Source organism: Ornithorhynchus anatinus, chromosome 5, assembly GCF_004115215.2.
Source record: "Ornithorhynchus anatinus isolate Pmale09 chromosome 5, mOrnAna1.pri.v4, whole genome shotgun sequence".
NCBI classification, from domain to species: domain Eukaryota; kingdom Metazoa; phylum Chordata; class Mammalia; order Monotremata; family Ornithorhynchidae; genus Ornithorhynchus; species Ornithorhynchus anatinus.
This window is the reverse complement of record NC_041732.1, coordinates 104,837,982-104,863,675: the sequence shown is the minus strand read 5'-3', so window position 1 is coordinate 104,863,675 and position 25,694 is coordinate 104,837,982. Positions and strand designations below refer to the sequence as shown.

Here is a 25,694-nt window from a genome sequence, read left to right as displayed (position 1 = left end):
CACGTAAAAAATACCGTAATTATAGTTATCTTTATACTCCAAAACTTTGCTAACAGTTCTTCCGTTAGCGTTCTATCCATCGAGCTGCCGGTCGGCCTCTTCCACATTTTCCTTGGAGCTTTCCTAGCATTAGTGTCTTCTCCAGAGAATGAGTCCTCCTGATAATATATGCAAAATATGCTCATCTGAGTTGAATCATTGGGCCTTCTAAAGGCCCCATTGGCCTAATTTGCTCCCGAACCCATTTTTTGGTTTTTCGGGCAGTCCGCGGTGTTGGCAAAAGCCTTCTCCAACACCACATTTCAAAAGAATACTAAGCGCTTAGCGGAGACCGCAATGACGACTTTATTTTGATTGTGGAATCTGGAAGATCCCTGGGGGGGCTGTGGGGGCAAATCCTGGGGCAGATCACGGGGCAAATCTTAGTGGCATCTTCCAGCAGAGGGGTTCTAATCCCGGCTCTGCCCCTTGTCAGCTGTGTGACCTTGGGCAAACCACTTTGCTTCTCTGTGCCTCGGTTCCCTCATTTGTAAAATGAAGATTAAGACCGTGAGCCCCACGTGGGACAACCTGATTACCTTGTATCTACCCTAGTGCTTGGCACATACTAAGCACTTAATAAATACCATCATTATTATTATTATCTAGTGCCCTTCCTCGTGGCAGGGGGAACTTGGGGAGAGAAGGGCTTGTACCCTTTATTCATCCCCCCTTCGTTGTCAAAGCACTTAGGTCCATAACCTTAGTTTATTTATTTATGTCCATGTCTGTCTTCCCCTTTAGATCGTAAGCTCCTTGTGGGCGGGGAACGTGTCTACCAACTGTTCATTCATTCAGTCGTATTTATTGAGCCCTTACTATGTGCAGAGCACTGTACTAAGCGCTTGGAATGTACAATTTGGCAACAGAGCCGATCCCTGCCCGATAACGGGCTCACAGTCTAAATGGGGGGGAATTGTCCTCTCTCGAGCGCCTAGTCCAGTGCTCTGCACACAGTAAGCGCTCAATAAATACCACTGATTGCTTGAGAGAAGCAGCGTGGCTCAGTGGCAAGAGCCCGGGCTTGGGAGTCACGGGTCATGGGTTCGAATCCCGGCTCTGCCACTTGGCAGCCGTGTGACCTTGGGCAAGTCACTTCACTTCTCTGGGCTTCAGTTCCCTCATCTGTAAAATGGGGATGAAGACTGTGAGCCCCACGTGGGACAACCCGATGACCCTGTATCTCCCCCAGCGCTTAGAACGGTGCTCTGCACATAGTAAGCGCTTAACAACTACCAACATTATTATTGAGGAAGGAGCGCTCTGTCATTTCTTGATGGTTGGAGTTATTCCTTGAAGATTTTCCTCTCAGAACCACCATCCCGGGTTTGATTTGTGGGAAGAGTCCCATCAAGAAGGTTTTGCTCTTACATGAAGGCACTGGGGAGGCCCCCCAAGAAGCAGCATGGCCTAGCGGCTAGAGCCCAGGTCTGGGAGTCAGAAGGTTATGGGTTCTAATCCCGTCTCTGCTACTTGTCTGTTACGTGACCTTGGGCGAGTCTTTTCACTTCTCTGGGCCTCAGTTCCCTCATCTGTAAAATGGGGATCGAGACTGTGAGCCCCACCGGGGACAAGGACTGTGTCCAACCTAATTTTCTTGTATCCACCCCTGCATGAGTTCAGTGTCTGGCACATAGTAAGCTCTTAACAAATACCATCATCGTTGTTATTAATTATTTCAGTCGGTCATTCGTATTTATTGAGCACTTACTGTGTGCAGAGCACTGTGCTAAGCGCTTGGGAGAGGACAATAGAACAGTATAACAGATACATTCCCTGCCCATAACTAGCTGACAGTCTAGAGGGGGAGACAGATAAGAATAGAAATCAATAAATGAGGGATATGGACGTCAGCGGTGTGGGGCTGGGAGCGGGGGATGAATAAAGGGAGCGAGTCAGGGCGACACAGAAGGGAGGGAGAAAAGCGGAAAGGAGGGTAGCCCTCAGGACGAAGAGGAGAAAGGGCAGGCTTCAGGAGGAAGGACAGGCCTCAAGAGGAGGAGGAGAAAGGGCAGGCATCAGGAGGAGGAGGAGGAGAAAGGGCAGGGGTCAGGAGGAAGGCCAGACCTCCGGAGGAGGAGGAAGGCAGGCCTCAGGAAGAGGAGGAGGAGGAGAAAAGGCAGGCTTCAGGAGGAAGGACACGCCTCAAGAGGAGGAGAAAGGGCAGGTATCAGGAGGAGGAGGAGGAGGAGGAGAAAGGGCAGGCATCAGGAGGAAGGCCAGACCTCAGGAGGAGGAGGAGGAGGAGGAGGAGAAAAAGCAAGCCTCAGGAGGAGGAGGAGGAGGAGAAAGGGCAGGCTTCAGGAGGAAGGCTAGACCTTAGGAGGAGGAGGAAGGCAGGCCTCAGGAGGAGGAGGAGGAGAAAGGGCAGACTTCAGGAGGAAGGCCAGACCTCAGGAGGAGGAGGAGGAGGAGAAGGAGAAAGAGCAAGCCTCAGGAGGAGGAGGAGGAGAAAGGGCAGGCTTCAGGAAGAAGGCCAGACCTCAGGAGGAGGAGGAAGGCAGGCCTCAGGAGGAAGAGGAGGAGGAGGAGGAGAAAGGGCAGGCGTCAGGAGGAAGGCCAGGTCTCAGGAGGACGAGGAAGGCAGGACTCAGGAGGAGGAGGAGGAGGAGAAAGGGCAGATTTCAGGATGAAGGCCAGGCCTCAGGAGGAGGAGGAGGAGGAGGAAGGCAGGCCTCAGGAGGAGGAGGAGGAGGAGGAAGAGAAAGGGCAGGCGTCAGGAGGAAGGCCAGACCTCAGGAGGAGGAGGAGGAAGGACAGGCCTCAGAAGGAGGGGCAGCCCCTGAGCAGGGGTGGATCGTGGGGTCATCCAGCTGGGTCGTAAAAACTCCGGGCCCCTCAGGGGCTCTGAGGGGAAGGAAGACACCAGGTCCGGTCAACCCTGGGAGGGGTGGGGAGGTTCACATGGGGTTCACAGTCTTAACCCCCACTTTACAGATGAGGCAACTGAGGCCCAGAGAAGTGAAGTGACTGGCCCAAAGTGCCACAGCAGACAGGTGGCGGAGCCGGGATTAGAACCCAGGACCTTCTGACTCCCAGGCCCGGGCTCTACCCACTAGGCCACAGTGGGGAGAGGACAATATAAGAGAGATGGTAGATACATTCCCTGCCCACAAGACTAGAGGGGGAGACAGACATTAATAGAAATAAATCAATGATGGGCAAGGGCATGAGTGCAGTGGAGCTACGGAGGACGAATAAAGGGGGCAGGGGCGACCCGGAAGGGAGTAGGAGAGGAGGAAAGGAGGGTTTAGTCGGGGAAGGCCTCCTGGAGGAGGTGGGCCTTCGATAAGGCTGTGAAGGGGGGAGAGGTGATCGTCAGGCGGATGTGAAGAGGGTGGGCGTTGCAGGCCAGAGACAGGACGTGGGCGAGAGGTCGGCGGCCCGAAAGCCGAGATGGAGTTACATTAGACGAGATCGGAGTGCGGCGGTAGACCCGATCCCTGCCCTCAAAGCATTTAGAACAGTGCTCGGCGCACAGTAAGCGCTCAATAAGTAGGACTGAATCAATAAATACGATTGAATGAAAGAGCTTACAGCGTAGCGGGAGAGAGAGATATTATTGATATAGGTTCCGGGTCCGGGAAGCAACAGAATACATAGATATGAACCTGAGGGTTGTGGGTTGGGGGTGGGAGGAGCCCCGTGGGGAAGCAGTGTGGTCTAGTGGGTAGAGCTCGGGCCTGGGGGTCAGAAGGATCCGAGTTCTAATGTCGGCTCCGACGCTTGTCTGCTGTGTGACCTTGGGCTAGTCACTTCACTTCTCTGGGCCTCAGCTCCCTCCTCTGGAAAATGGGGATGAAGACTGCGAGCCCCACGGGGGACACTCTGATTACCTTGATTCTACCCCAGTGCTTAGAACAGTGCTTGGCACGTAGTAAGCGCTTAGTAAAAACCATCATTATTATTATTATTGCTATTACAGTGCTTGGCATCTAGAAGAAGTTAACAAATACCATAAAAAAAAGGGCACGTGAGAGAGAGAGAAGGGAGGGAAAGTAGGGAAGCAGTGTGGTCTAGTGGGTAGAGCCCGGGCCTGGGAGGCAGAAGGACCTGGGTTCGAATCCTGGCTCCGTCCCTTGTCTGCGGGGTGACCTCGGGCCAGTCGCTCCACTTCTCTGGGCCTCGGTTCCCTCCATCTGCAAAATGGAGATTGAGTCTGTGAGCCCCACGTGGGGAAAGGGACTGTGTCCAACCTGGTCAGCCTGTATCTACCTCACGGCTTCCCACGGTGCCTGGCACATAGTAAGCGCTTAATAAATATCATTATTATTATTATTATTATTATCATCCGTAAAATGGGGATGAAGACCGTGAGCCCCATGTGGGAGGGGAACTGTATCTGACCTGACTAGCTTGGATCTACCCCAGCGCTTAGAACAGTGCTTGACACACAGTAAGCAAATACCATTATGAATTAGGGTGTTGAGGTGGGGTGGGGAATAATAATAATAATAATAATAATGTTGGTATTTGTTAAGCGCTTACTATGTGCCAACCACTGTTCTAAGCACTGGGGGAGATACAAGGTCATCAGGTTTTCCCCGTGGGGCTCACGGTCTTCATCCCCATTTTCCAGAGGAGGGAACTGAGGCCCAGAGAAGTGAAGGGACTTGCCCAAAGCCACACAGCTGACAAGTGGAATGAATCAGGGAAGACTTTCTGGAGGAGATGTGATTTTAAGAGCATTTTGAAGACGGGCGGAGCGGTAATCGGTCGGATATGATGCCTATTTCCTTGTATTCATTCATTCAATCATATTTATTGAGCGCTTACTGTGTGTTTAGACAGTGAGCCCATCACTGGGCAGGGATTGTCTCTATATGTTGCCCAATTGTACATTCCTGGTGCTCAGTACAGTGCTCTGCACACAGTAATCACTCAATAAATGTGATTGAATGAATGCAGAGCACTGTACCGATGTCCGTCTCCCCCCCGCCCCAGACTGTGAGCCTGTTGTGGGCAGGGGTTGTCTCTCTTTATTGCTCTATTTTACTTTCCAAGTGCTTAATACAGTGCTCTGTCCACAGTCAGCGCTCAAAAAATATAATAATGTTGGTATTTGTTCAGCGCTTACTCTGTGCGGAGCACTGTTCTAAGCGCTGGGGGAGATACAGGGTCATCGGGTTGTCCCACGTGAGGCTCACACTCTTCATCCCCATTTTCCAGATGAGGTCAGTGAGGCCCAGAGAAGTGAAGTGACTTGCCCACGGTCACACAGCTGCCAAGTGGCAGAGTCGGGATTCGAACCCATGACCTCTGACTCCCAAGCCCGGGCTCTTGCCACTGAGCCACGCTGCTTCCCGAACTCACTTGTCATGGGCCGTCTCCACTGTTCCTTCAGCCTCCTTGCTGACCTCCCTGCCTCCTGGCTTTACTGTTATACTGTCCTCTCCCAAGCGTTTAGTACAGCGCTCTGCACACAGTAGGCGCTCAATAAATACCATCGATGAGTCGATCGATCATTTTTCTCAACCAAGTTCGGTTCAGTCCACGTCTCCACGCCCCTCCGACGCCTACCCGCCCGCCTCCGTGTAAAACAGAAACTCCTGGATGTGAGATCTGGGGCATTTAGCTGTAAGCCCGTCACTGGGCAGGGATTGTCTCTTGCCGAATTGGCCATTCCAAGCGCTTAGTACAGTGCTCTGCACATATTAAGCGCTCAGTAAATACGTTTGAATGAATTTAATCATTTCTCTCCCTTTCATTTCTCCTCACCCCTCTCCTGCTACACCTCAGCCTGCACACTTTACTCGAGTTTCTGTTGGATGCGGAGGTGGATGGGCAACACCCAGAGGGTGTTGAGGAGCGGGAAGACGCGGACTGAACGTTTTTGTAGAAAAATGACGCGGGCGGCAGAGTGAAGTACAGACCGGAGTGGGGAGAGACGGGAGGCCGGGAGGTCGGCGAGGAGGCTGAGACAGTCGTTCAGGCGGGAGAGGATGAGGGATTGGATTAACGTGGGAGCCGTTTGGGCGGAGAGGAAGGGGAGGATTTGGGGAGGGTTATGGAGGGAGAACAGGCGGGATTTGGTGACGGACAGACCGGGCGTGCTAAATGAGAGATGAGCCGGGGATAACGCCAAGGTTACAGGCCTGTGAGACAGGGAGGATGGTGGTGGTGTCTACAGTGGTGGGTAGAGCCCAGGCCTGGGAGTCAGAAGGTCACGGGTTCTCATCCCGGCTCTGCCGCTTGCCTGCTGTGGGACCTTGGGGACGTCACTTCTCTGGGCCTCAGGCCCTTCATCTGGAAAATGGGGATGGAGACCGTGAGAGCCCCACGGGGGACAGGGACTGGGTCCGACCCCATTTGCTTGCATCCGCCCCAGAGTTTAGTACAATGATTGATTGATTGATGTTGGTATTTGTTAAGCACTTCCTACGTGCAGAGCACTGTTCTAAGTGCTGGGGGAGATATAGGTTAATCAGGTTGTCCCACGTGAGGCTCACGGTTAATCCCCATTTTATATATGAGGTAACGGAGGCCCAGAGAAGTGAAGCGACTAGCCCACGGTCACCCAGCTGACAAGTGGCAGAGCTGGGATTCAAACCCATGACCTCTGACTCCCAAGCCCGGGCTCTTTCCACTGAGCCACGCTGCTGCTTACAGTGCCTGGCTACAGTACAGTGACATACTATCTTTTATTTCTTTTATTTTACAGGGCTGGGAAAGTTGAGGGAAGGACAGGGTCAGGGTAGGGAAGGTGAGGAGTTCAAGTTTGGACGGGCGGGAAGGCCTGGCTCTCTGACAGGAAGGTGGGCAGTCAGACTGAGGCTCGTTCCTTGTATCTCTGGTTCTGGTTCTTGGACCGGGAGGCAGACAGGCTTTCCGGCCTCCTGGCTCTCTGGACGCTTAATAATAATAATTACGGCATTTATTAATAATGATAATAATGATGATGGTATTTGTTAAGCGCTTACTCTGTGCCCAGCACTGTTGTAAGCATTGGGGGAGATACCAGGTCATCAGGTTGTCCCAGGTGAGGCTCACAGTCTTCATCCCCATTTTCCAGAGGAGGGAACCGAGGCCCAGAGAAGTGAAGCGGCTTGCCCGAGGTCACAAGGCCGATGAGCGGCGGAGCCGGGATTAGAACCCATGTCCTCTGACTCCCGAGCCCGGCCTCTTCCCACTCAGCCACGCTGCTTCTCAGTTTCTTAAAGCTTCTCATTTGTGAAGCACTTACTAGGTGCCAGGCACTGTACTAAGCGGTCGGGTGGATCCAAGCAAATAATAATAATGAAGGTATTTGTTAAGCGCTTACTAGGTGCCAAGCCCCGTTCTAAGCACTGGGGTAGATACAAGGTAATCAGGTCATCCCACGTGGGACTCACAGTCTCCATCCCCATTTTCCAGATGAGGTCACTGAGGCCCAGAGAAGTGAAGTGACTTACCCCAGGTCACCCAGCAGACAAGCGGCGGAGCCGGGATTAGAACCCACGACCTCTGACTCCCCCAGCCCGGGCTCTTGCCACTCATCGGGGACCCGGTCCCTGTCCCCCGTGGGGCTCCTAGTCTCCATCCCCATTTTCCAGATGAGGGACCCGAGGCCCAGAGGAGCCAAGTGACCTGCCCGGGGTCACTCGGCAGACCAGCGACCGAGCCGGGATTAGAACCCGTGACCCTCTGAGACCCGGGCCCGGGTTGTAACAGCTCCATGGAGGGCCGCGGGGGTCCCTGGCCCTCCGAGGCTGCACGTGGGTGAGCCCGGGCCACCGGGAGAGTCCGGGCGTGAAGTGTAGAGGACGCCCGGAGCGGTTAAGCCACCAGTAGCCAGCCGCCGCCGCCTCTGGTTCTTTCAGCTCCGACAGCCCTAAAACGAGGGCGGGGGGACACACCTCCTGCCCCACTCCAACCCCCAAACCCCAACACCTTACACCCCCACACCCCCCCAGAGATGCCGAGAGACAAATGTCCATCAGATAGAGACACACCAACAGAGGGAGGGCGGAGAGACACAGATAGACCAGAAGAAAAGAATAATACTAACGATGATATTTGTTAAGCGCTTCTTAGGTGCCAAGCACCGTTCTAAGCCCTGGGGGAGATCCAAGGTCACCAGGTTGTCCCACGTGGGGCTCCCAGTCCTCATCCCCATTTGGCAGATGAGAGAACTGAGGGACAGAGAAGTGGAGCGGCTCGGCCAAGGTCACACAGCGGACAGGTGGCGGAGCCAGGATTCGAACCCACGACCTCCGACTCCCAAGGCCGGGGCTCTTTCCACTGAGCCACGCTGCTTCTCTCTCTCTGTCTCACACCCACGCATGTATATTTGGACAGAAGACCGAGGGAGAGACACACCAATTCATCCATTCATTCACTCGATCGTATTTATGGAGCACTTGCCGTGTGCACGGCACTGTACTAAGCGCTGGGAAAAGTACAGTACAGCAATAAAGAGAGACAATCCCTGCCCACAATAACCTCAAAGTCTAGAGGAGGGGGAGACAGACATCAGTACAAGTAAACAGGCAGCAGGAGAAATAAATAAAATGCAGCATGGCTCAGTGGCAAGAGTCAGAGGTCGTGGGTTCTAATCCCGCCTCCGCCACTTGCCAGTTGTGTGACCTTGAGCGAGTCACTTCACTTCTCTGGGTCTCAGTGGCCTCATCTGTAAAATGGGGATGAAGACCGTGAGCCCCACGTGGGACAACCTGATGACCTCGTATCTCCCCCGGCGCTTAGAACGGCGCTCGGCACGTAGTAAGCGCTTAATAAATTCCATCATCACTATTATTAGATATATATGTACATAGATACATAAGCGGTGTGGGCCGGGGGGGGGGGAAAGAGCAAAGGGAGGGAGTCGGGACGACACGGAGGGGGAGAGGAGGAAAAGGGGGGCTCAATCCGGGAAGGTCTCCTGGAGGAGGTGGGCCTTCAGTTGGGCTTTTCGGGAAAACACGAAGAAACACTGGGAGAGAGAGACACACACACGCACACAAGAAACCCCGGGAGAGAGATAGAGATGGTCCCAGATCAGATAATAATAATAATAATAATGTTGGTATTTGTTAAGCGCTTGCTATGTGCTGAGCGCCGTTCTAAGCGCCGGGGGAGATACGGGGCATCGGGTGGTCCCACGTGAGGCTTCCAGTCTTCATCCCCATTTTCCTGATGAGGGAACTGAGGCCCCGAGAAGTGAGGCGACTCGCCCCAGGTCACCCGGCTGACAGGTGGGGGAGGCGGCATTCGAACCCACGACCTTTGACTCCTAAACCCGGGCTCTCGCCGCTGAGCCACGCTGCTTCTCTGACAGGTAGACACACACACACACACACACACACTTACACAATGACGCGTACAGACAGATAACAGAGAGACCCGGGTAAACCAGAGAGAAACACAGACACACACGGACACACACGGACACACACGGACACACGGGCAAGAAACCCTGGGAGAGAGATAAGGAGAGACAGTCGCAGATCAGATGGAGACACACACACAGAGGACAGAGGGAGAGACACAGACCAGAGATAAACACACACCCACATACACACACACACACACACAGGGACCCTGGGAGAGAGATAAGGAGAGACAGTCGCAGATCAGATAGAGACACACACACCCACACACAGACAGAGGACTGAGGGAGAGACACGGACCAGAGAGACAGATACATTCCCACCCTCCTCCCCCCAAAACACACACACATACACACAGACACACAAAGGAGCACTGGGGAAGAGATTGGGAGAGACAGACACAGATCAGACAGACACACAAAGAAGCACTGGGGGGGAGATTGAGAGAGACACACAGGTCAGATAGAGACCCCCACACACACCCAAAGAAGCACTGGGGGGGAGATTGAGAGAGACGCACAGGTCAGAGAGACACACAAACACACACCCACTCAAAGAAGCACTGGGGAGGAGATTGAGAGAGACACACAGATCAGATAGAGACACACAAACACACACCCAAAGAAGCACTGAGGGGGAGATTGAGAGAGACACACAGGTCAGATAGAGACACACAAACACACACAAAGAAACACTGGGGGAGAGATGATTGAGAGAGACACTCAGATCAGATAGACACACACACATATACATACAGATACACACACTCCCCCCCCCCCCCATGCATCTTTGTGTGTGTTTGTGTGTCTCTATCTGATCTGTGTGTCTCAATCTCCCCCCCAGTGCTTTTTTGTGTGTGTGTCTCTGTCTGATCTGTGTCTATCTCTCCCAGTCTCTTCCCCAGTGCTACTTTGTGTGTGTTTGTGCCTCTCTCTTCCCCAGTGCTTCTTTGTGTGTGTATGTGTGTATGTGTGTGTGTTGGGGGTGGGAGGGTGGGAATGTATCTGTCTCTCTGGTCCGTGTCTCTCCCTCAGTCCTCTGTGTGTGTGTGGGTGTGGGTGTCTCTATCTGATCTGCGACTATCTCTCCTTATCTTGGGATTGAGAGAGACACACAGATCAGATAGGGAAACACACACAGACACTCCCCCCCACCCCCCCCAAAGAAGCACTAGGGGAGAGATTGAGAGAGACACACAGGTCGGATAGAGACACACAAACACACACAGATACCCAGGAAAAGGGATTGAGACACACAGATCAGATAGAGAAACACACACACCCAAAGAAGCACAAGGGGAGAGATTGAGGGAGACACACAGGTCGGATAGAGACACACAAACACACACACACAGATACCCAGGGAGAGGGATTGAGAGACACACACACAGATCAGGTAGAGAAACACACACACAGAGACACACACACCCAAAGAAGCACTAGGGGAGAGATTGAGAGAGACAGGTCGGATAGAGACACACAAACACACACAGAGATATCAAGGGAAAGGGATCGAGAGAGACACACACACCCAAAGAAGACACACACACCCAAAGAAGCACTGGGGGAGAGATTGAGAGAGACACACAGGTCGGATAGAGACACACAAACACACACAGACACAGATACCCAGGGAGAGGGATTGAGAGACACACACACACAGATCAGGTAGAGAAACACATACACACAGACACACATACCCAAGGAAGCACTGGGGGAGAAATTGAGAGAGACACACAGGTCGGATAGGGACACGCAAACACACACAGATACCCAGGGAAAGGGATTGAGAGACACACACACAGATCAGGTAGAGAAACACACACAGAGACACACACACCCAAAGAAGCACTGGGGGAGAGATTGAGAGAGACCCACAGGTCGGATAGAGACACACAAACACACACAGATACCCAGGAAAAGGGATTGAGACACACAGATCAGATAGAGAAACACACACACCCAAAGAAGCACTAGGGGAGAGATTGAGAGAGACACACAGGTCGGATAGAGACACACAGACACACACAGACACAGATACCAAGGGAGAGGGATTGAGAGACACACACACAGATCAGGTAGAGAAACACACACACACAGACACACACACCCGCAAGGAAGCACTGGGGGAGAGATTGAGGGAGACACACAGGTCGGAGAGGGACACACAAACACACACAGATACCCAGGGAAAGGGATTGAGAGACACACACACACAGATCAGGTAGAGAAACACACACACACACACACACACCCCCAAAGAAGCACTGGAGGAGAGATTGAGAGAGACCCACAGGTCGGATAGAGACACACAAACACACACAGATACCCAGGAAAAGGGATTGAGACACACAGATCAGATAGAGAAACACACACACCCAAAGAAGCACTAGGGGAGAGATTGAGAGAGACACACAGGTCGGATAGAGACACACAAACACACACAGACACAGATACCAAGGGAGAGGGATTGAGAGAGACACACACACAGATCAGGTAGAGAAACACACACACACAGACACACACACCCGCAAGGAAGCACTGGGGGAGAGATTGAGGGAGACACACAGGTCGGAGAGGGACACACAAACACACACAGTTACCCAGGGAAAGGGATTGAGAGACACACACACAGATCAGGTAGAGAAACACACACACACACACCCCCCCCCCCCCCCAAAGAAGCACTGGAGGAGAGATTGAGAGAGACACACAGGTCGGAGAGAGACACACAAACACACACAGAGCAATCCGGGAGAGAGTTTGAGAGACACCCACACAGACAGAGACAGATACACACAAACACACCCAGACACCGAGCAACCCTGGGAGAGAGTTTGAGAGACACACACACACACACACACAGAGGACAGAGAGAGAGACGCACACGGAGACCAGGGAAAAAAACACACACACACACACACAAACCCACGGAAGAGGGCCGGAGCCACACAGATGGAAACCCACCCGTGGAGAGAGAAAGACACTCAGAGACGCCAGTCAGAGATGGAGAGAGAAAGAGACGGAGGAGCCAGGCGGAGCTGGAATTAAAGTCAGAAGGAAACAGGGGGAAACTGAGGCAGGAAAAAAACCAGAGACAGAGGATAGAGAGAGCCAACAGCCTGGGATTAATCCCGCCTCTGTGGGTTCCTGGGACCGTGGCTCAGTGGAAAGAGCCCGAGCTTGGGAGTCGGAGGTCATGAGTTCGAATCCCGGCTCCGCCCCTTGTCAGCTGTGTGACTTTGGGCGAGTCGCTTCCCCTCTCTGGGCCTCAGTTCCCTCATCTGGAAAATGGGGATGAAGACCGGGAGCCTCACGTGGGACGACCTGATCACTTCGTATCCTCTTCAGAGCTCAGAATAGTGCTCTGCGCATAGTAAGCGCTTAACAGATGCCATCATTTTTTGGAGAAGCAGCGTGGCTCAGGGGCAAGAGCCCAGGCTTGGGAGTCAGAGGTCATGGGTTCGAATCCCGGCTCCACCGCTTGTCGGCTGTGTGACTTTGGGCGAGTCGCTTCACCTCTCGGGGCCTCAGTGACCTCCTCTGGAAAATGGGATGAATATGGTGAACCGCATGTGGGACAACCTCATCAGCTCGTATCCCCCACCCCCCAGCGCTTAGAAGAGTGCTTTGCACATAGTAAGCGCTTAACAGATACCATCATCATCATTATTAGTATTAAAGTCCGTCTCCCCGCCTCCAGACTGGAAGCACGTTGTGGGCAGGGACTGTGTCTGCTTATTCTATTGTAATAATAATAATAATAATAATAATGTCGGTATCTGTTAAGCGCTTCCTGTGTGCCGAGCGCCGTTCTAAGCGCTGGGGGAGATAAAGGGTCATCGGGTCGTCCCACGGGAGGCTCACGGTTGATCCCCATTTCCCAGATGAGGTCACTGAGGCCCAGAGAAGTGACCTGCCCACAGTCACATAGCTTGACGAGTGGCAGAGCGGGGATTCGAACCCATGACCTCTGACTCCCAACCCTCCCAAGCGCTTCCTACAGTCCCCCGCACACAGTAAGCGCTCAGCAAACACAACCAAACGAACGAATGAACGGATGAAAGCCCCGTCCCTAGTTCGTTCAACAGTATTTATCGAGCGCTTAACTTACTACGTGCAGAGCACCGTGCTAAGTGCTTGGAAAACCTAGTCGTCGCTCGACTCGGTACTCTCCGCGCAGCAGGCACCCAGTACGGCGTTCGGCGCGTAGTAGACGTCTGCACAAGGTCTGCGCGGGGCTGGGGAGAGCCTAGGCCCGGGGAAACCTGGGGAATCGAGAGTTATTCTCCCCCAGCCCCAACCCCGGGACCCCCGACCACGGATTTCTTTTTTCCCCGGAAGAGGAGGGAGTCAATCTCGGGTGGGGGGGGCGTCTCTCACACTCTCCGTTGGGGTCCGCAGGGCTCCATGTGTCTGCTGGGAAGCACCATCAAGGAGATGGCCTCCAACCCGGAAGAACCCGGCAGGTTCGTCTTCGAAGTCATCCCGGGTGAGCCCAGCACCACCGGACCGGGTCAGGGGTTCGGGCGGCGGGGGTGAGGGAGGGAGCGGCGGAGGGCCCGGGAGTCCCGAGGTCACGGGTTCTAATCCCGGCCCGCCCGCCGGGTGACCTCGGGCGAGGCACTTCACTCCCCCGGGCCTCGGCGACCTCAGCCGGAAAACGGGAATCGAGACCGCCGGCCCCTCGCGGGACAACCTCGTCAGCCGGGATCCACCCCGGCGCTCAGAACAGTGCTTGGCGCGTGTGGAGAGAGCCAGAGGTCGTGGGTTCTGATGCCGCCTCCGCCGCTTCGCGGCTGTGTGACCTTGGGCGAGTCACCTCGCTTCTCTGGGCCTCGGTTCCCTCATCTGGAAAACGGGGATGAAGACGGGGAGCCCCACGGGGGGACGACCTGATGACCTTGTCTCTACCACAGTGCTTGGCACGTAGTAAGCACTTAACAAATAACAACATTATTGTTAGTAGTAAGTGCTTACCGATCACCGTCATTATTATTATTATTATCGTCATTATTAAAGGGTGGGGTCCTCTCCCCCCACGGGATGACCGGCCGACCGTCCCCTGCAATAATAATAACAATAATAATTTGGGCATTTGTTAAGCGCTTACCGTGTGCCAGGCGCCGTACTGAGCGCCCGGGGCGGACGCGAGCAAATGGGTTTGGACGCAGCCCTTGTCCCACATGGGACTCACGGTCTCGATGGCCCATTTCCCAGATGAGGGAACCGAGGCCCAGAGAAGCGTCCTGCCCGACGTCACGTAGCAGAGCTGAGGCGGGATTAGAACCCGGGCCCGGGTTCTAGCCACTGCACCGTGCTCGGCCAAGGGGCCGCGCAGCCCCCCGCAGAGGGTGGGATTCCAGGAAGGGGATTTCAGTGGGTCAACCCCCAGGCTTCTCCGGTCCCCCCGGGCCCTCCCGGAGCCTCCCGTCCTTCCCTCCGCGGCGCGGCCTAGTGCCAAGAGCCCGGGCTTGGGAGTCGGAAGACCTGGGTTCTAATCCCGGCTCTGCCCCTTGTCTGCTGGGTGACCTTGGGTAAGTCATTCCATTTCCCTGGGCCTCAGTTCCCTCATCTGCTAAATGGGGATGAAGGCTGTGAGCCCCACGGGGGACGGGGACCGTGTCCAACCTGATTACCTTGTTTCTGCCTCAGTGCTTAGAACAGTGCTGGGCACATAGTAAGCGCTTAACAAATACCACCATTATTATGATTATTCTTAATATCCTTCCCTTAGCCTTCCATTTTTCCCTCAGGGTCCACCCCCCGCCCTCCCAGTCACCCCTGCCCTCGAACCCCGGGCCCCGCAGACCTCCCCGTAACCCCCCCAAAGCCTGGCTCTGCTGTGTGACCCAGGACGAGTCATTTCACTCCGCTCGGCCTCAGTTCCCTCATCTGCAAAATGGGGATTGAGACCGTGAGCCCCACGGGGGACGGGGACTGAATCCAGCCCGAGCTTGGGAGTCAGAAGGTCCTGGGTTCTAATCTCAGCTCTGCCACTTGTCTGCTGGGTGACCTTGGGCGAGTCACTTCACTTCTCCGGGCCTCAGTTCCCTCATCTGGAAAATGGGGATGGAGATCGGGAGCCCCACGTGGGACGGGGACTTTGCCCAACCCGATTTCTTTGTATCCACCCCAGCGCTTAGTGTCAGCGTTTAGTACTGTGGTGCCTGGCACCTAGTAAGCGCTTAACAAACGCAACGATTGTTATTATCTATCCCAGCGTTTAGTACAGTGCCCGGCACATAGAAAGCACTTAACAAATAGCACAATTATTACTATCTACCCCAGCGCCTGGTACAGTGCCCGGCACATAGTAAACGCTTAACGAATAGCACGATTATTATTATCGACCCAGCGCTTACAACAGTCCCTGAAACACAGTACGCGCTTAACAAATAGTCTCTCTTTATATACTCACACACACACACACACACACACACGTATATGTGTACACACACATACACATACACACACATATACATACACATACATACAAACACACACATGCATATACACATATATGCATATGTACATGCACACAAACACACACACATGTACATATACACATAACCACATATTTTGTATATATGCATATACACACATATATGTATATATGCACGTGTATAAACACACACACACGTGCACACACATATGTGTATATACATTACACACATGCATACACACCTATGTATATATACATATACACCCATATGTATATACATACACATATGCATATACACATATTTGTATATATGCACACACACATGTATACATACACAAACACACACACGCATATACACATGTATGCATATGTACATGCACACAAACACACACACATGTACACACACATATAAACACACATCTTGCATATATGTATATGTGCACATATATGTACATATGCACGTGCATGCACACATATGCACACACGTGTGTGCGTATACATTGCACACATGCAGACACACCTATGTATACACACACATATGTATATACATACACACATATGTATATACACACATTTGTATATATGCACGCACACAAACACACACACGTGCACACACATGCATATACACATACAAACAGATATTTTGTATATATGTACACCTATGTATCTATGGGTGTGTATGTCTTTGTGCACACACACATGCACACACACATGTATCTATGTATACACAAACATGTATCTGCACACGCACACACGCACACACACACATGTATACGTACATGCACACAAACACACACTCAATAGTATTTATTGAGCGCTTACTATGTGCAGAGCACCGGACCGAGCGCTCGGAACGAACGAGTCGGCGACAGATGGAGACGGTCCCCGCCCTCCGACGGGCTCACGGTCCGATCGGGGGAGACGGACGGACGAGGACGACGGCGATGGACAGAGTCGAGGGGAAGGACGTCTCGTAGAGACGACGGCGACGAAATAGGATCGGGGCGATGTACACATACATGCACACATATATGTACACATACACATAAACACATATTTTGTATATATGTATGTCTGTGTGTGTGTGTAGATACACACACAACCACCATAAAAACCTGGAGGTTCAGGGGTGTCCCGTCCCCCCCCCCATATTTCAGGCACATGCTTTAGGTGGGAAATACCGCCACGTCCCTTTTAAGGAGTTCATTCATTCGGTGATACTTATCGAGCACTTACTGCGTGCAGGGCACTGCGCTAAGCGCTTGGAAAGGACAAATGGGCACCAGAGAGAGACCATCCCTGCCCGCCGCCGGGCTCCCGGTCTCGAAGGGGGAGGACCGACGCCGAAACAGAAGACGACAAGTAGACTTGTTTTCTCTCTTGGTCGAGAGCATCAAAATAGATGACCACAGAAGGGTTTTTCGGCGAGGCCTCGGGCAGGCGCTGACTGTGGAGAGGGGGTAGGAATCATTTGGTTTATTCATAGGACTAAACTCTGTAATGAACGTTGTTCCTTCCCCTCTCTCGGCCGGTGCCGCTTCCTGCCAAACCCAAGAAGGCTTCCCGTTCCTCTTAAAGGCCTGCCCGTCTCGGCGGCCCCTCGCTGACCGTAAACCTCCGCCCGACGTCTAAAACCACTCGGAAACCGGCCCAGGATTCTACAAGCTTGAGCTTTTATTTTTATTTTATTTTATCTAGTGTAATCGATTGAATTTCCTTTTCATCTTACTGCGTTTTGCCCTCCGTGGTACCCGTTAAGCGCTTACGTTCATGCCTTCCTTGAGCGGTATCTATCGCGCGCGGACCGAAGAGCCCGGGCCCGCGGGTCAGAAGGTCACGGGTTCTAATCCCGGCTCCGCCACATGTCTGCTGGGTGACCTCGGGCAAGCCACTTGACTTCTCTGGGCCTCGGTTCCCTCCTCTGGAGAATGGGGATTGAGACCGGGAGCCCCACGTGGGACAGAGACCGTGTCCAACCCGGTTTGCTCGCGTCCACCCCAGCGCTTGGAACAGTGTCGGGCGCATAGTGAGCGCTTAACCAATACCGTAATTATTATTATTATCTTTACCGTGTGCAGAGCACCGTACTGAGAACTTGGAAAGTACAACTTAGCGACCAAGAGAGACGATCCCTGCCCGCGACGGGCTCACGGTCTATGTGCCAGACGCTGTACCAAGCGCTGGGGTAGACCAGGGTTCTAATCTTAGCTCTGCTTCTTTTCTGCGGTGGGACCTTGGGCCAGTCACTTCGCACCTCTGGGCCTCAGTTCCCTCCTCTGGAAAATGGGGATGGAGACTGTGAGCCCCCCGGGGGGGACAGGGACCGGGTCCTACCTGATTAACTCGTTTCTCCCCAGTGCTTAGAACAGGGCTTGGCACTTAGCGGGCGCTTCACGAGTACCGTGATTCTTATTACAAGCGTATCTACCCCAGCGTTTAGTCCGGTGCCTGGCACGTAGTAATCGCTGAACAAGCCCCGTAATACCTGTCATTTTATCTGTTTATTTATCTATCTATTTATTTATTCATCTATATGAACGTCCATCTCCCCCTCTAGGCTGAGAGCTCATTTTAGGCAGGAATGTGCCTGTTTTTTTATTAGACTGGACTCTCCCAAGCGCTTAGTACGGGGCTTTGCACTCAATAAATGCGATGGAATGAAGGAAGAGGCCACATGGCTTCTCAGTGAGTGCTTTCTGTGGGCGGGACACTGTACTCAACAATAATAATGATGTTGGTGTTTGTTCAGCGCTTACTATGTGCCGAGCACTGTTCTAAGCGCTGGGGTAGGTACAGGGTGATGAGGTACATGAGGCTCACGGTCTCAATCCCCATTTTCCAGATGAGGTCACTGAGGCCCAGAGAAGTGAAGTGACTTGCCCGCAGTCCCCCAGCTGCCAAGTGGCGGAGCCGGGATTCGAACCCATGACCTCTGACTCCCAAGCCCGGGCTCTTGCCACTGAGTGGCGCTTGGGAGCATCCATTCTATGGGGAGAGAGTGTCCAACTCGATTTGCTTGCATCTGCTTTTATCCACCCCGGCGCTTAGTCATAATCATGATGATGATGATGGTATCTGTTAAGCGCTTACTAAGCGCAGAGCGCTGTTCTAAACGCTGGGGTAGATACAGGGTAATCAAGTTGTGCCACGTGAGGCTCACGCTCTTAGTCCCCATTTTGCTGGTCACTGAGGCCCAGAGAGGTGAAGTGACTTAATAATAATGACGATGGTATTTGTTAAGCGCTTACTACGTGCTAAGCCCTGTTCTAAGCGCTGGGGTAGATAGGTTGTCCCGTGTGGAGCTCTCAGCCTTAAAATCCCCATTTTACTGAAGAGGTCACCGAGGCAGAGAGAAGTGAAGTGACCTGCCCAAGGTCACGCAGCACACAGGGGTGGAGGCGGGATTATTTTTATTATTCGTTCACTAGTATTTATTGAGCGCTTGCCGTGTGCTGAGCACTGCACTAAGCGCTTGGAGTATACGATTCGGCAACAGATAGAGACAATCCTTGCCCAGTGACGGTCTTATCATTAGCATTATCATTATAGACGTTATCGTTATAATCCAGGCACAATAGTAATACTACTAACAGTGAGACTAATATTTGTTAAGCGCTTACTACGTGCCAAGCCCCCTACTAAGCGCTGGGATTATTATTAGTCTTATCATCATTAGTATTATCATTATAATCCAGGCACAATAGTAATAAGGCACCGAGAGGTGAAGTGACTTGCCCGAAGCCACGTAGCTGACAGGTGGCGGAGCCGGGATCTGAACCCATGACCTCCGACTCCTCAGCCCGGCCTCTTTCCACTGAGCCACGCGATGAATTTTGGATATCAATCGATGTTATTAATTGAGCGCTCACTGGGTGCAGAGCGCTGGCAGAATAATAATAATCATGATATTTGTTCAGTGCTTACTATGTGCCAAGCACTGTTCTAAGCACTGGGGTGGATACAATTGAATCCAGTTGGACCCAGTCCCTGTCCCCCATGGGGCTCACTCAGTGGATAGAGCCCGGGCTCGGGAGTCAGAGGTCATAGGTTCGAATCCCGACTCTGCCACCTGTCAGCTGGGTGACTTTGGGCGAGTCACTTCACTTCTCTGCGCCTCAGTGACCTCATCTCTAAAATGGGGCTGAAGCCTGTGAGCCTCCCGTGGGACAACCCGATGACCCTGTATCTCCCCCGGCGCTTAGAACGGTGCTCTGCGCATAGTAAGCGCTTAACAAATAGCAACATTATTATTTTTATTATGCCCCTTTTCCAGAGGAGGTAACCGAGACCCAGAGAAATTATTGTGCTATTTGTTACGCGCTTACTATGTGCCCGGCACTGTACTAAGCGCTGGGGTGGAGACAAGCAAATGGGGTTGGACTCAGTCCCCGTCCCACGTGGGGGGGTCACGGTCTCCATCCCCATTTTACAGATGAGGGAACTGAGGCCCAGAGAAGTGAAGTGACTTGTTCAAGGTCACCCGGCAGACAAGGGGCTGAATCAGGATGAGAACCCAGGTCCTTCTGACTCCCAGGCCCGGGCTTTAGCCACTAGGCCGCACTGCTTTGGCTGAACCCAATCCAGCAATCAACGCTCTCCCGTTGAGTGCCACGCGTGTGCAGAGCACTGTACTAAGCGCTTGGGAGACAAGAGAGTCAGCGGACCGGTTGGGGTGAGGCGGGGGGCCCCTGACGAGGCGTTTCCCTCCCCCGGCAGCGTCGAGCGAGCAGGGCTGGACGGGCCAGGACTCCTTCACCCTGATGGCCGGATCCCAGGCCGAGATGGACGAGTGGGTGAAATCCATCCGCAGAGTCGCCGCCGCGCCTTCTGGAGGTGAGGTCGCCCCCCGGACCCCCGGACCCCCGGACCCCCGGCTCCCCGGCTCCCGGCAGGACTCTTTCCTCCTCTCTTGGAGTTTCCTGTGAGGATCTCAAAGCCCTTACCTCACGTTGGGTGATGATGACTCAGAAAACTGCAGAGAGAAGCTATTCTGTAACTTGCTCTTACCTAGAGATGACAGGGAGTCCCTCCCTCCCTTCTCTTCCTTCCTTCCTCCCTCCCTTCTCTTCCTTCCTCCCTTCCTCCCTTCCTTCCTTTCTTCTTTCCTTCCTTCTTTTCTTTCTTGCTTCCTTCTTTCCTCCTTTTTCTTTCCTTTCTTCCTTTCTTCCCTTCCCTTTTTCCCCTTCCCTTCCCTTCCCCTTCCCTTCCCCTTCACTTTCCTTTTCTTTTCCTTTCCCTTTCCTTCTCTTCCCTTTCTCTTTCCCCTTCCCTTTCCCTTCCCATTCCCCTTCCCTTTCTCTTTCCCTTCCCCTTCCCTTTCTCTTTCCCCTTCCCTTTCCCTTTCACTTCCTTTTCCCTTCCCTTTCTCTTCACCTCCCCTTCCCTTTCTCTTTCACCTTCCCCTTCCCTTTCTCTTTCCCCTTCCCTTTCCTTTTCCTTTCACTTCTTTTCCTTTCCCTTTCCCTTCACCTCCCCTTCCCTTTCTCTTTCACCTTCACCTTCGCCTTCCCTTCCCCTTCCCTTTCTCTTGCCCCTTCCCTTTCTCTTTCCCTTCCCCTCCCCTCCCCTCCCCTTTTCCATTCCCTTTCCCTTCCCTTCCCTTCCCTTCCCTTCCGGGCACTTACCACCTGTGGAGAGCTGTTCCGGGCACCTTCTGGGATCAGGATGCCGTATTGAGCACCTACAGAATGCAGAGTACTGAACTGGGTGCCTTCTGCATGCCGAGTACTGTACTGGTTGCCCTCTGTATGCAGGGCATTCTACTGGGCACCTATTGTGTGCAGACACTGTTTTCAGTGCCTACTGTGTACCGAATGCTGGCTGAGAACCCAGGTCCTCCTGACTCCCAGGCCCGGGCCTCTAGGCCAGCTGCCTCAAAATCCCTAACACCCAAAGAGGGACTTGAACCCTGGACCTTCGGATCGAAGGCCCGACGCTCGACCCCCTGCGCGATCCGGGCGCTCTAGCGTCGTGTCTGTTGTCGAGCCTTGGGCGGACCACCCCCGGGCCCCCGTGACCGTGTCGTCCCGTGGGTAGCCGTGTTCGGGCAGCGGCTGGCGGACACGGTGGCCTACGAGCGGAAGTTCGGCCAGCATCCGGTGCCCATCCTGATGGAGAAGTGCGCGGCCTTCATCCGGGACTACGGGCTGGACGAGGAGGGCGTCTTCCGCCTGCCCGGCCAAGACACCCTCGTCAAGCAGCTGAGAGACGCCTTCGACGCCGGAGAGAGACCCTCCTTCCACCGGTAATCCCCCCATTCGGTCGTTAGGTCGTATTTAGTGAGCGCTTACTGGGTGCGGAGCACTGGACCGAACGCTTGGGAGAGTACAGTGAACGGTGACAATCCCTGTCCACGGCGAGCTCACGGTCTAAAAGGAGGGAAGACAGACATCGACGTAAATAAAAAGGCGTGATTAAAAAGTAATAAAATAACAAATATGGGCATAGGAGCCGTGGGGCGGGGAGAGGTGGGAGACCCCTCCACCCGTTCATACCACAGAAAATGATAATTAGAGTATTTGTTAAGTGCTTACTATATGCCGAGCACTGTTCTAAGTGCTGAGGAAGATACAAGGTCATCAGGTTGTCGGACGTGGGGCTCACAGTCTTCATCCCCATTTTACAGATGAGGCAACTGAAGCACAGAGAAGCTTGCCCAAGGCTTGCCCAAGGTCACGCGGCAGACAGGTGGCCGAGCCGGGATTAGAACCGCCACCTCTGACTCCCGAGCCCGGGCTCTTTCCACTAAGCCACACTGCTTTAGAGAAGCAGTGTGGCTCCCTGGATTCATTCATTCCCTCGTGTTGATTGAGCGCTTACTATGTGCAGAGCACGGCCCTAAGCCTCTGGGAGAGGACAACAATAAATAGACACATGCCCTGCTCATAACGAGCTGACAGTCTAGAGGGAAGGCGGGGTAGAGCTTAGACCTGGGTTCTAATCCTGGCTCCCCCGCTTAATAGCAATCATGGTATTTGTTAAGCACTTACTATGTGCCAGGCACCGTACTAAGTGCTGGGGTAGATACAAGCTAATCGGGCTGGACACGGTCCCCATTCCATCCGGCCCTCATCGTCTTCATCCCCATTTTACCGACGAGGGAACGGCCCTGTGACCCTGTACGAGTCACTTCGCTGCTCTGGGCCTCAGTTCCCTCATCTGGAAAATGGGGATTCATAATAATGTCGGTATTTGTTAAGCGCTTACGATGTGCAGGGCACTGTTTTAAGCGCTGGGGGAGATACGGGGTCATCGGGTTGTCCCACGCGAGACTCGTAGTCTTCATCCCCATTTTCCAGATGAGGTCACTGAGGGCCAGAGAAGGGAAGTGACTCGGCCACAGTCACCCAGCTGACAAGTGGCAGAGCTGGGATTCAAACCCATGACCTCTGACTCCCAAGCCCGGCCTCTTTCCACTGAGCCACGCACTTGTCTGCTAATACCGGGGACCCCGGGTGGGGCAGAGACTGATTTACTTGAATCTACCCCGGCGCTTAGAACAGTGCCCGGCACATAGCCGGCCCGTAACAAGTACTGTAATTATTCTTTATTTAAAAAAGGGGCAGTCATTCAGCACCTCCTGTGTGCAGAGCACTGGACTGAGCAGGTGGGAGAGGACAATAGAGTCGGTAGAAATGATCCCTGCCCTCAGGAGATGACAGTCTACTGCGTGCTAAGCATTGGGCTGGGCACTCGGGAGAGCCCAATAGAGTTGGTAGAACCAATCCTTGCCTTCAACGAGCTGACAGTCTACTATGTGCAGAGCACTGAACTGAGCGCTCGAGAGGGGACAGTAGAGAATCAGACACTGGGAGGGTATTATTATTTTTAATCATCATGCACTGCATTCAGTGTTCACTTTCCGGTAGACGTTAACATAGATTAGAGGAAAATGATCATGGATGAAAGAAAAGATTGATAGATTGATAGATTTTTATCGGTGGATTTATCGATCAAGCGTCTACTGAACTAAACCTCCTCACTGTCTAGGGGGCTTCAGCCCAAAGGACAAACGTATACGAGAGAGGGAGAGGGAGAAAAAGAGATAGAGGGAAAGAGGGAGAGAGAGAGAGAAGGGGGAAGAGATTTCTTAGCCTCTATCCCGGGATGAGAGAGTGAAATAGAGAGAGAGAGACAGAGAGAGAGAGAGAGAGACCTCCCGGTCTCTGTCCCAGGGCCAGAGACAAAGAGAGGGAGAGAAAAACTCTCAGCCTCTGCCCCCAAACCAGAGAGAGAGATAAAAAGAGAGGGAGGGAGAGAGAGGCAGAGACAGAGTTCATTCAGTCAATCGTATTTATTGAGCGCTTACTATGTGCAGAGCACCGTACTAAGCGCTTGTTAGCTACTAAATGCCAAGTTTCCAGCCTCTGCCCCAGGATCAGATAGAAATAGAGAGGGGAAACTCAGCCTCTGGCCCAGGATGAGAGAGAGGAGGGAAGATAGATTGGTAGGTATTTAGATAGATATGTACGAGAGAGACTTCCCAGGCTCCGTCCCAGGGCCAGGGAGGAAAAGAGAGAGGGAATAAAAGCCGCTCGGCCCCTGCTTCAGGACCAGAAAGAAAGAGAGGAGAGAAAGAGAGAATTTCCAGCCTCTGTCCCAGGAGAGCGAAACTCTCAGTCTCGGCTCCAGGACTGGAAAGAGAGAGGGAGAGAGACACACAGAGAGAGTTCTCTACCTCTGTCCCAGAACCAGACAGAGAAATTCAGGCTCTGCCCCAGGATGAAAGAGAGGAGGGGAGGTAGGTAGTAGATGTGAGAGAGACACTTCCTAGCCTTTGTCCCAAGACAAGAAAGAGAGAGAGAAAAAGCTCTCAGCTCTGCCCCAGCACCAGAAAGAGTGAGAAGGAGAGGGAGGGAGAGAGAGTTGCCAGCCTCTGTCCCAAGACCAGATAGAAATAGGGAGAGAAAGTCAGCCTCTGTCCTAGGAAGAGAGGGAGATGGAGAGAGTGAGAGAGAGCGAGTTCCCAGCCTCTCTCCCAGGAGAGAGACAAACAGTCTCATCTCTTTCCCCAGGACCAGAGAGAGAAGGAAAGAGAGGCAGAGAGAAAGAGAGAGCGAGTTCCCAGTCTCTGTCCCAGGAGAGAGACAGAAAGTCTCGTCTCTTTCCCCAGGACCAAAAAGAGAGAGAGAGAGAGAAAGAGAGAAAAAGAGGCAGAGAGAGAGAGAGTTCCCAGCCTCAGTCCCAGGACCACATAGAAATAGAAAGAGAAACTCAGTCTCTGCCCCAGGATGAGAGAGAGGAGAGGGAGATGGAGAGAGTGAGAGAGAGAGTTCCCGGCCTCTGCCCCAGGAGAGAGACAGAAAGTCTCATCTCTTTCCCCAGGACCAGAGAGAGAAGGAAAGAGAGGCAGAGAGAAAGAGAGAGCGAGTTCCCAGTCTCTGTCCCAGGAGAGAGACAGAAAGTCTCGTCTCTTTCCCCAGGACCAGAAAGAGAGAGAGAAAGAGAGAGAGAAAAAGAGGCAGAGAGAGAGACTTCCCAGCCTCAGTCCCAGGACCACATAGAAATATTCATTCAATAGTATTTATTGAGCGCTTACTATGTGCAGAGCACTGTACTAAGCGCTTGGGATGAACAAGTCGGCAACAGATAGAGACGGTCCCTGCCGTTTGACGGGCTTACAGTCTAATAGAAATAGAAATAGAAAGAGAAACTCAGTCTCTTCCCCAAGATGAGAGAGACGAGGGACGATAGAGAGATAGATAGATAGATAGATGAGAGAGATTTCCCAGCCTCAGTGTCAGGACCAAAGAGAAAGAGACGGAGAGGAAAAAAAAAGCTCTCAGCCTCTGCCCCAGCACCAGAAAGAGAGGGAGAGGGGGAGAGAGTGGGAAAGACAGAGAGAAAGAAAGGGGGAAAGAGACATTTTCCAATCCCTGTCCCAGGACCAGATAGAAATAGAGA

At 52.9% G+C, this 25,694-nt stretch overlaps 1 protein-coding gene across 1 annotated transcript in view; it reads left to right on the top strand.

Moving 5' to 3' along the window:
• The window catches only part of LOC120637990 (rho GTPase-activating protein 25-like), a 48,838-nt gene that overhangs the window by 6,298 nt on the left and 16,846 nt on the right, over window positions 1-25,694 (top strand). The window contains exons 2-4 of the mRNA XM_039912227.1: window positions 13,751-13,838; window positions 20,508-20,624; window positions 21,828-22,035. Of these exons, the coding sequence (XP_039768161.1) occupies window positions 13,751-13,838; window positions 20,508-20,624; window positions 21,828-22,035 (413 nt within the window). The remainder of the gene's footprint in view (window positions 1-13,750; window positions 13,839-20,507; window positions 20,625-21,827; window positions 22,036-25,694) is intronic.